The following is a 15,873-nucleotide window of genomic DNA, read 5'->3' as shown; positions in this document are numbered from 1 at the left end:
GGCAAATTATCTGTCAGATGTGATTGAACACGTACTACCTCAGTTGTCTACATCTCAGAGGAGGTGGTGTGGCCTTAAAAAGCTTCCCCCTGAGAATCACCAGTGTTATCAGGTGGAGACACAGGCAGACTAATGTATGTAGGTCAATACAGATCATGAATCACTGAGAAGTGACTGAATGTTGAGTGTCGCAGGTGCAAGAGCAAGAGCCTGTCTTCTTAGGTAAGTGCATCTGACGCACCTCCATTAACAGTGAGACGTCAGTGATTTCATTACAGCAATATGATCTCTGAGCATTTTCTTACAGAAAGGCACTCTTTGCTTTCAAAAACACTTTTTTTCTGGGATTTGGGGTGTTATTTTGTGTCTCTGGTGCTTCCACACGCATACAAACTTGGAAAAAAAAAACTATCCATGCTGTTTTGAGTGAGATGTGAGATGTATCCTGTCTTCAGTCTCTGGGTGAGCTGGTCAAAATCGGCAGGGCTGTCTACGTCATCGGCCGAAACATTTAGTGTGTGCTAACCACTTTAGCTAATACCACATCAGTTAGCAGTCTGTCTTTGAATTTCCGGAGAAGCCCGACCCACGTGACGCGTTCATCCAATCAGCTGCCGGTTTTCATTTTTGGGCGACAATACAGATTAGCGCCGCCTGCTGTTATGGAGAAATATTACGTCTCGTCACTTTGGTGTGTTCCGAGGTACTTTTCTGACCAACTCGGGGAGACTGATCAGTCCAACTGCCTTCTCTGCCGAGGGTCGGCCATCTGTTTGGTGTGTCACGACCTTATGCGATGTTGGGTGACGGCACTTCTTGTTGACGTTCGAAGTATTTTCAAACAAAACGAGGCTAGCTCGCCCCTCCCTCCTCCTCATCCCATCCCCTCTCCCTCCCTTCTGCGCACTAACCCTCACCCCCAAATCCTTCTTGTCGGTTATTGGCTGGAACGCTGGAAGACTGTTTGTTATGTTTGGTGGTGCAGGTTGGCACAGTTTGTTTTTGTTGGCGTTTGTGGAGCCTGGGCTGTCTACAGTGACTGCGGTTTTTTTACAGTGTGTTCAGGAGACAGGCAGCTCGCAGATAGTGAGATGTTTGCTGTATGTGACAAAAAATGTTGTAGCCTAAAAAACGTGTGACATCGCTTAGAGCACCTTTTAAAGAAGGTAGCGAGTATTGCTATGTCAAAATACTTCTCAGACTAAAAACACTCATTAAACTATCTAAAGAATCAGCATTAAGCATACGATTTTTTGTCATAATCACCTCTTTTTTTCATGGACTATTTTGTGTATTTAGAAGAATGACTTCAGTTGAAGTACATGTTATAATGTCGAGGGATTTGTATAGTGCCTCTAAATCACCACATTTCGGATACAACCTCAAAATGTGTAGCACAAGCCACCCACAACTCCAGATATTTTAAGATTTGGGTTGTTTTTGGTAAATAAAGCAAAATCATGGATTGTTTTTTTTCAATGCATGAAATTATGACAATAACTCACAGAACAACCAAAAGGCAGATTTCATTTTGGAGGACCCCTGGTGGCTGAGCTTTGCGCCTTGTCATTACCTCGTCCAGTGGGTACACATTTGAGTGGTTAGTATTTCCTGCCTGCGTGAAATTACAGTAATAGTACAAATTGTTGCCTTTCCAAAAGAATCACTGTTACAAGTTTCCCTGAAAAAACATCCATCAATCAAATTTTACTGGCTGCTAACATGCAGTGATGATTCATTGGCCATTTATAGGGTTTTGAAGGCGGACATTTGGTTGAAGGAAGAGATCATATAGTGTGCAGTGAAGCCTTCAGAAAAAAGGGACCTCATATGCCAACATTCAGACTGTGGAGCTGTAATCTGCCTCCAAACACAAAGAAATACTGAATGTCAACGCAGACAATAGCCATACACATACACATGTGCGCACACAACACTGCAACACCAGCATGTGACACGGATAGAAGGACCAGAATGCTTTACTCTACTTAGTCACTCTTACTATTCCACTTTAGCAATCATGACTCCCCATGCTCGGAAAATCTATCACACATTGTTGATAGGTGTTAAAGCATACCGCTCTGACCTGCTGATTGCATTTTACACGGCAGCTACTGTGGATGAATATTCCCTCTGCTCCAACCTGGAGCCTGATACATGGGATTAATAAGGTGTGCAAATGCACATACTCTTGTGTAACAAGCACAAATCCCCCAGGCAGAAAAAAGAAAAGTTTGACGAAAAAGCCACAAAATGAAGAGATCATAGTTTTATTCGCCTGAGGTGTGCAGATGTAAATGCAGTGCCATACTGCAAATGACTCATCAGCAGAACATAAAGCATAAACACCAGTACTGGAGCAAGAAGCCTTTAATAAACTTTACTCAAACATGTACTGTATGTGACCAGCAGTTGCCTTAAGGTTGCAGAAATGTGCTTGTGACCTGAGGATTGCTGACGTGGAACCCAAGAATAACCCCTCACTCTACATTGGAGCTACAGTACTTAGTGACCTACACTAGAGGACTGCGATTGTACTGGGAGTGTCCATGCAAAGTTGCTTCTCTTTCTATCCTCATGTTTTGACATCTGCTGGGTTCACCTCTCTTCTCTCTCCTGCCTTCAGTTCAAGTCTGCATTGTGAACCTTGCCTTTGTTGTGTTACACCAGCAGCATATGTGGTTATAATTCCAATGTGTTTGTTTGCCCTGCTTTAACTGCATCTTGCAGACAAAGCAAGCAAAACATCAGTTTAACAGTCCAGACATGTGTTATTTAAATCTCCAAGCAATGAGCGCTGAACCATAATAAGCACACTCATTTTATTGAGTGCACCACAGAACATCCGCTAAGCAGTCATATTTGCTGAAGTTAAAGATTTGAATAATCCCCGCCTGTGACCTTCTAGCAGTAATTGCCCAGGCCTTATATTTCTAGGCTAATTATAAGAATATAAACAGTAGAATAAAGTTTCTATACATTTTAGCTGAAAATTTATAAAAGTACTTATGTCTAAAATATGAGGTTTAGAAAAGTTACAAGTCTAGAAATTAAAAATGACAATAATCCTGACCTTATCTTGCAGCTTTTAGCAGTTTATGTTAATTCAAACAATGCGTCCCAGTGTGTCTGAGTGACTGCTTAATGTTTAGGATCCAAATATCTTCTATTCAGGCCGGGGATGATGGCAAAGAGGAGATGCACAGAGTTGACAGGACAGAGAGACAGAGCAAATATTAGATTAAGGTGTGATGCTATTCATCTTTGTGCCAATCTTTGTTGTGTAAGAATTTTACAAAGCATTTGTGTGAATACGCCTACATGAACTATGGCTTAAATATTTGCAGTCCATTTTGTGTTTGTTTTTTCTGTGTACATTGAAACTGTGATATGAATCAAATACCTAAGATTACACAGATAGACTTGCCACTGCAGCAGCATTGTGACTGATTCTGTACATTCTGTAGATCAAGGGTGTGACATGAGTGAGGGCAGCACACAGGTTTGCAGCACACAAGTCCATAATGATTCATGGAGGTGTTTTTGCAAGTGAAAATAGGGTCTAATATTTACAATTCATGACTTGGAAAAGTTTTCCTGGCAGTATATGTTGTAAAATGCAGCCTTATTTGGCTATGGCTAAAAAAATGTCAGTCCAGCTTGATTTATAATCTCTCTAACATATTATTATATAGTATTATATTATTATTGCAATCTATCTTGTTAAAATGTAGATGTTGAGCAAGTACAGCCCAGATAGATCTTTCAGAAGGCTGTGGACTAATAAAGAGAACAAACAGCTCCTCTGATGCTCTGCCAGACCACAACTCAGGAAGACAGTGGGTACTCAAGTGGATCTGCAAAAACACAATCAGGGTAATATAATGGTGTGACTATGTCAGATTTTATAAGATAGATAGATAGATGATCATTTCTATTTTTATTTTCTATAATTTCTCTATTCTATAGGCTTTTTTTTAGTATATTTTAATTTGTTTCATAATGCATTGTTATTTCTTATTTAACTGAAATATGGACGTTAAGTAAAACAGCTTATTCATATAGCGAGGCAATTAAATTGTTTGATAGCAGACATGAGAATCTGAGAGATGGATTAATTGGGATGTTTTCATCTCTCTCCGAGGTTAATTGCACTGTTACTGGCTTTGTGAATGGAGCCAGCCAACACAGTGCCTCGTCCTCCACCTCCAGGAGCGGCAGTGCCAAATTGGGAGCACAGGGTGCCCAGGTGCCAGCAGAAATAAATGGGATTAGATATCAGATCAGCCAAGCACAGAGAGAGAGAGACTCAACTATCCAACCTATAACTATTTCCAACCTGCAGATTTCCCCTCATAGTTCCATCCCGACACCGCTCTGTGTTACCACCAATACAGGAAGTATCAAGGTTGGGTGCCAATCCCTCACCTCGCTCGCCGTGCGCCCTCCTCCTCCTCCTCCTCCTCCTCCTCCTCCTCCTTCTCCTCCTCCTTCTCCTTTCTCCTCGGTGTAATACAAACCTCGTGATCACCCATTCAGCGGTGCCTGCGTCTGCTGCTTTTTTGGGGGGGTGGGGGGGGATAATAAGCCGACTAGCCGAGGGTCAGGCAAGCCAAAAGTATCTGGGAGGCAGACAGGTGTCGCGGAAGTTTACACTTGCTGAGGCGCATCCCTCCGCGTATTTTTGTCATTATCTGGGATAACGCGAAAGAGACTGTAACTGGCGGTCATCCGGCATCCACTGATCCTGTGTAAGTGATTCTCCACATCAACTCACTGCGAATATGTGAATGTTAGTCAGATATAATGAGCAAGATGAATGATTGGAACATGAGCCTTGGTGACAGGTGGCTGCGTTTACATGTGTGTGATTTAGAGGCTCGGTTGCACGCGTGCATAGCTTGATATGGAAACGCACGTTTCTGTGAAATGTCTTTGATCACCTTTTATTCAGCACCGTTTGCTGCAAACTGCCTGCTTCACTGTCATATACTGTATAGCTGACATTTGTCACCGCAGTATTTCACACAGATGTTATCATGCAGTCGGCCACTGGCAGTCTGAATGAAATGCTGGTTTTACAATGAGGGAAAGTGCGGCATTTGTTTGCGGGATGTGAGGTGGATATAATCAGGTAGATTTGCCTCACAGCTCGACACAGTCCAGAGTGCTGAGAAGAAACTGAAACCAGATGCAGCAGGTGCAGGATGTGACTCATCTTTTATGGGATAGGGACAGTGGTTTCATTAGCTGACGCTATTCAACATAAAGCCACGTTTTGTCTCAGAGCCATGGTTGCAGAAAAAAAACCATTAACCCAAAAGGATTGCAAGCTGAAAATCCTTATTTGGCAGCAGTGGGTGTGCAGTTAGCTCAACTAGGCTCAGTGCAGTTTATTTCTGTTGTTTTGTTTGGTGGTGATGACTGTCACCTGTTGACAACAGTTATCTTGGGAAGCTCTTTAGGGAGACACCAGGAATACTCTCACCCACATACTGGAGCAATCAGTCTGCTATTCTGAGCGATTCATTCAAGAAAAAAATGGAGATCACTCAGCCAGAATTACAACCCATTCTTAGAGTTTGTGTTTGTGCTCAACACTTTGTCACATGCACACAGTCTATTATATAGCATATATATTACAGTTTCAAGTAAGGTCCTAGATTATTTTGAAAGTACTTAATGACATCATCTTAATTACCTTTTTTAAACTCTCTCTGTGCGGTTAAATGCACTTCCCATGTGTTCAAACAAGGTGTATAGTCCACATGTCAACCTCCACACATGACATAAAGCTCATTGATTTGATAGACTTTACTTTTTCAAGACATTACTTTGTTTGTCTTCCACTTTCTCCCATCCTCTGCAACCATAGACGGTTTGCTTCAGTGGCATTGAGGAGGGTTTTACCACATAAAAAAAATGTATTTATTTAATTATGTATTGTTTCAAACTGATATTGCTTTATAAAGGCAATACTGGACAACATTCTGCATATTATGCAAATTCTTTCAAGCATTTAGTTAATTTGCAGATGCTAATGCTGTTTGTAACTGCTCTTCCCTTAAGGATGTTAGGTATGAATGAGGTTCTTTGGTTGACTGGTGTTATTAAATTCCTGACTGCCGACTGGCCGGTTCACACTTGGCTTCTTACTTCACATCTAGTCAGATGGGGGAGAAGTTGGAGGAATATTAATCATGAGTTGAGATGCAGTATGTGCCCTTAACTAAAAGCTAAACTACAGTCCTGTAGTCCACTATTGTTGTTGCTTCTCTTTTCTCTGATGACTCCTCTTGATGTCATTTTGACAGATACTGCTCATATCCTGGGGTTGCAAAAATACCTTGAACACCCATGTTTCTGCTGTCATGTGGATGTAGAAAGACACATGAGCAGAGAGACAAAGAAAGGCCATCACACACAAAAACAGAGCTCAGGTTGTAAAGGAGTTAGAGCAAGCTATTCCCATATACTTTCAAGCACAGTGTAGGATAATCTCCAGCACATATTTCCCAATCATAAATGCATCACACAGAATACTTTGAATGGCTGTAAATGCAGATCTGCAAAGTCAGTTCACTTCAGTGAAGTCGATCTCAATCCCCTTCCTTCTGGCTGTGACGAAACGCTGATCCAATGGAGAGTGTCTAAAACAAGCAGTTAATTTAGCGCTTGGCTGCACCTGCCCTTTTAGCGCTCCAACAGGGCCTTGTCCTCAGCTCGCCCATCCACTGCTGACTCTCTGAGGTGATACACAGCAGCAGAACCAAGTGCTCTACAGCAGAGATCTTCAACAGGGGGTCCTCAGAGTATGTACAGGGGGGCTGCCAAATGATGTCAAAAAAACATTTGAAAGTTTATTTTTTCTAAAAGTCTGAAACTATACATTAATGAATTATGAATTAAACCTATTAAAAGCAAAGATAAATTGGCCTATTTGTGATTTTTTTTTTTTTTTAATTTATACATTGAAATAAGCGTACTATAGGTAAGGTAGCCACTATGGTCGCCATACAGTTCATCCTAAGGATTTACTGTGCTTTGCACATGTATTTTTTTTTTTAAGATAATTTTTTGGGCATTTTAGGCCTTTAATTGACAGGACAGCTGAAGACATGAAAGGGGAGAGAGAGGGGGATTGACCTGCAGCAAAGGGCCGCAGGTCGGAGTCGAACCCAGGCCCGCTGCGTCGAGGAGTAAACCTCTATATATGGGCGCCCGCTCTACCAGCTGAGCTATCTGGGTGCCCTTGCACATGTATGTTTAACATTAAAACATGCTGTATACTGCCCTACAAAGCAAAAAGGCAGTAACTACGCAGAGTGCAGAACTGAGAAAAATTACTTTAAAGTTATCCTGTCATCCAGCTAAGTAGTTGTAGGTAGATTATTGGACATGTGGCTGTTTTTCTTACTTTATATTAGCTTATTATTTGTACATATCAATCCTCATATTTAATTTGATATTTTACCCCTATTTTGCAGTTACTGTATTCTTGCTTTGTATTACTTACCAAAAACGTGGCACCATACCAAGGAAAAAGGCAGTAACTACAGATTCTTCAAAAACTATTTTGCCACAACTTGGGCTCTGGGTGTGTTAGATACACTGTATTTGAAATAATTGGAACCATTTGTTTTCCTGAACATGGATATACCAAAACCAACACTAATTTGACCATTTTAGGTCAATATTTTCCACCCGGAAGCTGTTCTGGTGCTGAAACGGCTGCTTAAAGTCTCACATTGCTAAGCTGTCATCAAGTTATCCTGTCATCCAGCTATGTAGTTGTAGGTAGATTATTGGACATGTGGCTGTTTTTGTTACTTTATATTAGCTTATTCTTTGTACATATCAATCTTCATATTTAATTTGATATTTTACCCCTATTTTGCAGTTACTGTATTCTTGCTTTGTTTCACTAGGGCTTTTTGCAGTTACTGTACAAACGACTACCATTTTTCTCCAAAACGACACACATTTGAGATAAGATGTTTTGTCACATAACAAAGGATGCCTTGAATGTCATGAAAATGATAATAACTCATTTTTGACCAAAAATGCAGTTACTACCTTTTTGTTTTGTAGGGCAGTATAAATAATATCCATTAATTTCATCCATCCATCTCACAAACACCACATCCTCCACCATATTGTAGAGCAGGGGTCTGCTCTACAAGCAGCTTTGGGGAAAATACATGTTCCTGTTCATTCTCCTGAGAGATGCATCAGTATTTTCCCCCTGAAGCATTCTCTCTCTCTCTCTCTCTCTCTCTCTCTCTCTCTCTCTCTCTCTCTCTCTCTCTCTCTCTCTCTCTCACATTCATTGTAATGCCAGTCAAAACTTGACAATAGTGACCAAATCTATATTTTTATAGTTTACAATTTAACAATTGTTGAGTGTGTGTGTAGTGATTAAACACAAAAACTACAAACAATACAACATGGCTTTTACAGTGTGTTTCAACTCCGTAACAGTAAACCGCTTGTCTTCAAAATAAATTGACATCAGGATGGTTCAAAGGTTACAACTGATAAAATAATGAGCTGCAGAGGAACGTTTTACAAGAATCCTTTCCAATCATCTGGCTACAATAGCCAGCTATAAATGTACAAAGCAAATCAAACTCATTTAAACCCCCTTACTTCCACTGAAAGCTCTAAAAATAAGATAATGTGAAACACAAGACCCTCATGGGGTAAAATGAGTTGTTGCCACCATGATAAGAATGAGTCGACTGAAAATACAAGAGAAAACACACTGAATATTGGTTTTATGAATGTATGAATATATCCTTGACACTTGTACACATAGACATCAAACGGTATATATTCCTGTTTGCGCACAGCATCCCTGACAGGTAGGCAGGCTAATTTGCATATATTTGACCAGGCACTGCAGGTGAATAGGATAAACAAAATTCCTAAAACATATCACCACAGGACTTCCCCAGTTAATGACTTACATCAAGAGACTTTCCCCCTGAAATGTTATGTTTAAATATGCAGATTAATTTAGAAGAAATCTACAGATGCAGCCTAAAACAAATACCATCTAAATATGTATTTTTTTTTTTGTATTTAAGTTATATTTCCATTAGAGAAAAAGAAGACATGGAAGCAAAATAGACCAAAATCTCAAAATTGACCACAACATGAAAATAGTGTCCTGCGTTAAACAGTAACTTCATAATTTTGATCGTAGGCTCCTCATCTAATAACAGTGCTTTTTATTTTGTTTGCAGTGTTTCTTTCTGTCTTTTTCAGTTTAGTGTGAAGATTTTTGTTGATTTTGAAGTGTTATTTATTCCAATAACACCAAAAGAATTAAAATGATTTATTGCCATTTGCAAAATTAACAAATTATTAGTGAAACTATGTCCCTCTCCTTGGTGCAGTCAATTATTCTAAAAATGTACTTGAAACTAGTAGCATAGAAAACATGAACATTGTGATATGTCCATAGTAGCTGTTAACATTTTGTGCAAAAGCACGTGTTCTCAATGACTCAACCATTAAAACATAATTTTTGATGAAATTCCTTTGTGTGCAGAAAATGTTTGTGATACATCAGCCCAGCTTCCCCAGGAATGATGTCCATGTTGGGCAAGATTTATGTCCAATGCCAACGTTCTTTCCAAATGCAGGAAGTAGTTTAGCCATCATGTAGTGAGGTGGAAAGTAAGGGTGTGGAGATTTAGGTGGTGGGTGGCTTTCATGTAGACCGGAGACCTGAGTTCGCCTACTGTCACAGACCTGCAGTTAATGTTTGCACTACAGTTTTCGTTACCTAATATTAATCATATTTCTTTGGCCATAGCCACTATCTTTCCTTAAACATAACTCTGTACTTTTGTTGTCATGCGCAGATATTGCAGAAAGCAAGAATTTACTAAATGTTGGCACTGAACGTAAGCTTGCAGAATCGTCTAATATTGACATTCTTGTCTGGCAATAGAGTTGGATAAATTGTATTTGCTGGGGCATGCACACATACAGGTCAATTGTACTGATGATCGGAGACTCTGTGATCAACAGGAATATAAGAAAAGTGTAGTTCGTCTGATCGTCTGAGAGGGGAGTACAGCTCACTTCTACTTTAGCTTACCAAGATAGTGTTCAGCTTAACTCACAACCTCTCTTGTCTGAGACGGCTGAACACAATTGGTGAAGCATTGAACCACCGAGGCATACTCCAATCAGTGTCACTTTTGTCTGTTGGAATAGCCCACTCTCTTTTCCACTGTGTATAGACTGATAGCTCATCTGTGCCAGGGTGTGTTGGAGAGAAGACACACCAGCCCAATAATCGTGCGTCGGGCCGTCTGGCGAGGTCCGTGACTCGAGTCTGTTCGGTGTGTCCCGTGCCGTCGGCCGTCCGAGGAGCCGTCGGCATTCATTTGGGCCGACCAGACATGTTCAGTCGGAGACAGGGCAGTCGGGACTCACCCGGAAATGGGGAGTGGATGAGCCGCTCAAAATCTGACGAAAATCTTTTAAACTGACCTTTGTCAATCTGAAATGAAGACAGATTCAGCAACTGCATGGCCTGTTTCTCGCTTAAAATGTTTTCAGAAACATGTTTTGGTGAACTATTTTAGTACAATATGAGATCGTATTCTGAACAAGCCACCATGACAGTCTGGCTGTGAATTTCCGGAGAAAAAAGAACCACATGATGCGTTCGTCCAATCTGACTGTTGATGACTGTTAATGGAAACAATACAGAGCAGCGCCGGCTGCTGCTATGGAGACGTATTACGTTTCGCGCACGCGCAGAGCGTACGCTCAAGTCGGCGTCGCCTCAGTGTGTTCTGAGGCATTTTTTGGACCTCGGATCTGATCAGTCCGACTGGCTTTTCTGCCGACAGTCGGCCCGTCTGGTTGGTGTGTCAGGGCCCTTAAGCCTATTACACACCGAGCCGATAATCGGCCGTCTATTCAGCGTGTTCCATGCCGTCGTTCGTCCGAGGGGCCGTTGGCCTTCATTTTGGCCGATTTGACATGTATAATCGCCGGGGCAGGCACTGCCAGCAGTTGGACTCAAATGACCCGTCTGATTGGTAGAGTGCTAACCCAGAAACGGGGAGCGGAATGAGCATGACTAGAGTCTCAAAATCTGACGAAAATCTTTTAAACTGACCTTTGTCGATCTGAAATAAAGACAGATTCAGCAACTGCATGGCCTATTTCTTGTTTAAAATGTTTTCAGAAACACGTTTCGGTGAACTATTTTAGTACAATATGAGATCGTATTCTGAACAGGCCGCCATGACAGTCTGTCTTTGAATTTTCGGAGAAACCCGACCCACGTGACACGTTTGTCCAATCAGCTGCCGGTTTTCATTTTTGGGTGACAATACAGATTAGCGCCACATGCTGTTATGGAGAAGTATTACGTCTCGTCGCTTTGGTGTAGTCCGAGGCACTTTTTTGACCAACTCGGGGAGACTGATCAGTCCAACTGCCTTTTCTGCAGAGGTGTGTGTGTGTGTGTGTGTGTGTGTGTGTGTGTGTGGAAAAGGGATTGTCTGTGTACAGTTGCTGGCTGCCCCAAAGTATGTGCGTCACCGAAGCTTCAGAGGCACACACTCTCACAGACATAAATGATGCTCCATCCCTGTCCTTGACACCACTCACTATAAAAAGAAGGCCTGGATAATTGCCTTCCCTTGTGGCTATACAATAATGGCCATACAGTAATGGTGCATTAACCTCCTCTGTACATTAGGAGAGACGGGGACTGAAGACAAATGCATTTTGGTGTTGAAACAGAGTTGTTACAGCGCAGCTAGGTTGATTTTCCACCTGCTAATTTTAGTTTCTGGATAGACTGATAAAGGGCTGAGAAGTTGTGAATGGGTTCTTTGCAAGAAATGAAGCTGTACATTGCAATGCTAATAATTTTTTTCTGGGAAATTTCACTCTAAAATTAGCTGAGATACTGCTTCGTCATGAAGACTTGAGAAGAATTTGAGACCAAGATAGTGAATCTTCAGGTGTGAAAACATGCTTCCATTGATTCCATGAATGAATGAAAAAGTTGAGGTATACAGGACATTTGTAAGATTGTTAGACATGATATTGGGTTATATTTAAGACAATAGTTTCATTTAAAATATGTGTATGTGTGTTAATATTCATCTATCTATCTATCTATCTATCTATCTATCTATCTATCTATATCATATATATATCATATATACCTCAACTTGTCTTTTTCACACTTTAGGTGTACAGTTTAAACAAACAAGATATAACGTAACGTCCCGTTTCCAGTCTTTATGCTTTGCTAAGCTAAGCTGCTGCTGGTTGTAGCTTCATATTGAATATACTGAATAGACGTGAGTGGTGTTAGTGAGTTGTACATTGATTTTGCTACTTTTGCTTACTAATACAATAAAGCTAGGGTGACACATTTTTACACCAGAGGAATTCTTGCTTATCTTTGCATTAGTATTTGTGTTCCCCAAATTACTTCTAGTTCATACTAGAACACACAAATGAATACTGTAAAATGTAAAGAGCTCTGCAAAATTGAAGGCTCAGGTAATATAGTCCATTGCCTGTGATATGTAGGATCAGTCTGGCACATGTACGTCCACATGAGCCTGAGTATGTACTGTATGTGTGTATAATATGTGATTCTGTCAGACTGGGTAGCTTTTCCAGAGGCGAGGTAAGGTCTCTTATCACAACGGTTGAATGAGGAGCATTTGTGAATGGCATTGTGATAGTCTGTATTTACACTGTATGATACCAAATATCTGAGACTGAGAGATTTTACAGTTTTTTTTCCACTGTAGCTGAGAATGTGACAAAAGCTCTTTCTCACACTGCCCTTTTCTTGTATTTTGCCCTTGTGGGTTTTATATTCCCACTGATACAAATTACTCATAAAAGCATACATTTTAGACAAATGAAGTGAGGTTTATTTTATTACATGTATGCTCAAGGAAGTCCAGCAGTAATCGATAATATTAAAAAGTGTCTTTGCAATACATGAAACATGAAACATGACTTGTTGGCGTACAGAAGCAGGATCATCAGTTCAATTTGGTTTTCTGTATTTAGAATGTAAAATTCAACAAAGTTCAACAGCAGTCTGTCATGAGACAGGCCCAGAGCTGAACTGGAGGAATAAGTGATGTGCTGAGCGAGAGGAGAGACGCTCTGTCGATGAAGCTATTGGCCCAATAATAGAACGGACATAATTGTCTGGCCTTCTGAGTCATCATTGCTCTCTCTCCGCTGCCAGTGCTCTCCTATCCTGTTTCCACGCTGCAGTTAATGGACTTCTCCTTCTGTCCATCTACTCATCTGTCTCTGTTTCTCTCTTCCTCCCATCATCCTTTTGTTTTAGTTTTATGGGCTGGCCCTTGGTCTCTCACCCTCTCAGTCACCCTTTCTGCACTTCTTTTCCTTACATGTGTCACCCCCTAACTTTAAAATATGAATATTACAGTGTGGTACAAAGGTCCACTATCAGAAAAGTCCATACACAATTTCACTATAATGCTGTATAGCTGAATATCTTATATGGATAAGGAAAATGCCCTAGATAATGTGAGGTTTGCGGCTGGATTGCAGCCAAGTGTAATACAGGATGTTTACATTAGAGCACACACCCACTGTTCCTCATACCAGACAGGATGACCCGTTCCAAAGCAGAGGAAATACCTAAACGTGACATCTGTCATCCTGTAACTACCGTGTTTGTTGACACTAGACAGACTTCACAGCTAACTGCCTGCCTTGTATGCTGTATGCAAAGAAAATGTGATTTGAATGTCTATGATGTGGAGAGTAAAGCTACTGTACACTCAGTTGCATAGAGTGATGTTAATATATTGTCATTCGAGGCTGTAGTTCGTGGTGCTGTTGAATTGTGTTGCCATGCTAGCGGCTTATAAAAGAAAGAGCTGTCAAAGGTTCTACTTGAAATATTTAAATTCACTAGACTTTACGAGACTTGGCTGGATCCTGTCATTAAACCAGGTGACTCTTTTTCTGTGTGCTTATCTGACATCAGCATTCTGCTTTATGATGAATCATGCACAAGGTTAGGGATTAATACAAATTTATTGATTGATAGATAACTCTTAATGACTTTGATGATCCCCTGCCCTATTTTTGGTATAGGGAGGGCAGTTTTTGTTATCTTGGTTAACATACTGTTACGTATCACGTTAGTAATGACCTAAAACAGTAAAAAGGACAATTTTTCCATCCATTAAACTCTGGTTTTAATCCAATTTTCAGCTGCTCAAGAGTAGGGGTGTAAGTTGTTATTATTATTATTATTATTATTATTATTATTATTATTATTATTATTATTATATAGGGGTCACGGTATTTTATTTAACAATACTATATCGATTTTCAAAAACGCATTATTATTATTATTTTTTTTTTATAAGTTTACATTAAATATTCATGTAAGACAGTGGTTCAGTTTATGTTGTGTTTAAACCCCATACCACTAGATGGCTATGCTGAGACGCACCACTAGTGTCCTTGCCTAACAGTGTCTAGCAGTGCCTGACGTTTTGCTAGAAGCTAACAATGTAGCTATGGCTGAACTTTGGCCTACTTTAGCATATAAAAATTTGCTCACTAAGAACCTGTGAACCACAATCCCAAACTGGCAGTTTGATTTGCTGTGTACTGAATTGTTTACCTAAAGTAAACTTCTTTGACTTTTGTGCACATCATGTCTTTTTTTAAATATTAGTTTTTCTAAAATTATAATTAAAAAAAAATGCCTTACGCACAGTATCGAAATATATTGCAATATATTGAATCGTGACCCATGTATTGTGATACGTATCGTATCGCCAGATTCTTGCCAATACACAGCCCTACTCAAGAGATCATGCTGCAGTCAAGCAACAACTGTAGTGCCATAGTAGGCTATATTTTGTTCACAAGTCATAAAGTTAAACATTGCAGCATTATTTGCATAGTGATATTTTGGTCTCTTTACAGTATGTTGGATTTCTGTTCTAATAGGCTGTGAACTTTGGAGTTTTATGTTTCTGTTCATTACACTATAAGCTGTGCCAGAGTCCTATTAATGTTGTAATTCCTTAGCTAATAGAGCTTGATGAAAGTCATAAATTACTGAATACCAGGTGTACAATAGTTCCTTAAGACACTCGGACAAGTCAAATGTCTGGCATATTAATGTTCAGCTCTCCATCCCTGTCTCCATCCCTCTGTTCTTCCTCCAGGGTTGTCTCAGCCTCGGCCCCCAGAGCAGCAGTGCCTCTCCTCGTCCTCCCCTCTTGGACCAGCAGCTCAGCGTGGCGAGGCCAGGAACGATGGGCCGGAAACTAGACCTGTCGGGCCTGACGGACGACGAGGCGGAGCACGTCTTAAAAGTTGTCCAGCGTGACATGAAGCTGCGAAAGAAGGAGGAAGAGAGGCTGAGGTGAGATGGGATTCCCCTGCCAGCTCTTTTTTTCGAGTATTTTTACACATTTAAGGCGACACATTCAGGGTGATTTGAGTGGAGCTGATAAAAAGGGATGACATTCACCTGTGAGTAAATATGACCAGATATAGTTGTGTCCAGCTGGCTTAGCTGACAAAGACACTTACTATATATTGTCAAGGGTTCAAATTTATGTTCAAATCTCCCTTCTACATCCTCATATAGGCAACATTGCCCTTTCTACTTTACGATAAATAATAATTATTAAATATTATATATAATGTATTGACAAGACCAGAAAACGAGTGAAAAGGTGTAAGGAATGGATTAAATTGTGTGTTTATCTGCTCTAATGTAAGCTGCCAATGTTAGTATCTGGCTAGCTTACTACATTAGTAACTACATTTTATTTCCAAAGAACAAACATTATTTTG

The 15,873-nt window shown here is 40.4% G+C and overlaps 1 protein-coding gene across 6 annotated transcripts in view; it reads left to right on the top strand.

Moving 5' to 3' along the window:
• LOC116037858 (myosin VIIA and Rab interacting protein) overlaps positions 1-15,873 on the top strand; it is a 153,414-nt gene that overhangs the window by 28,404 nt on the left and 109,137 nt on the right. For 2 of the 6 annotated variants that reach the window (XM_031281919.2, XM_031281916.2), the window contains exons 1-2: positions 4,486-4,751; positions 15,237-15,436. In XM_031281919.2, the coding sequence (XP_031137779.1) occupies positions 15,327-15,436 (110 nt within the window). In that variant the 5' untranslated portion in view covers positions 4,486-4,751; positions 15,237-15,326. Of the gene's footprint in view, positions 1-4,485; positions 4,752-11,983; positions 12,003-15,236; positions 15,437-15,873 lie in introns of those variants that run through there. The other 4 variants (XM_031281920.2, XM_031281918.2, XM_036000070.1 and 1 more) reach the window with 3 other exon arrangements.

The sequence above is a fragment of the Sander lucioperca genome, chromosome 1 (genome assembly GCF_008315115.2).
Source record: "Sander lucioperca isolate FBNREF2018 chromosome 1, SLUC_FBN_1.2, whole genome shotgun sequence".
NCBI classification, from domain to species: Eukaryota; Metazoa; Chordata; class Actinopteri; order Perciformes; family Percidae; genus Sander; species Sander lucioperca.
This window is presented reverse-complemented; position numbering and strand designations above follow the sequence as displayed.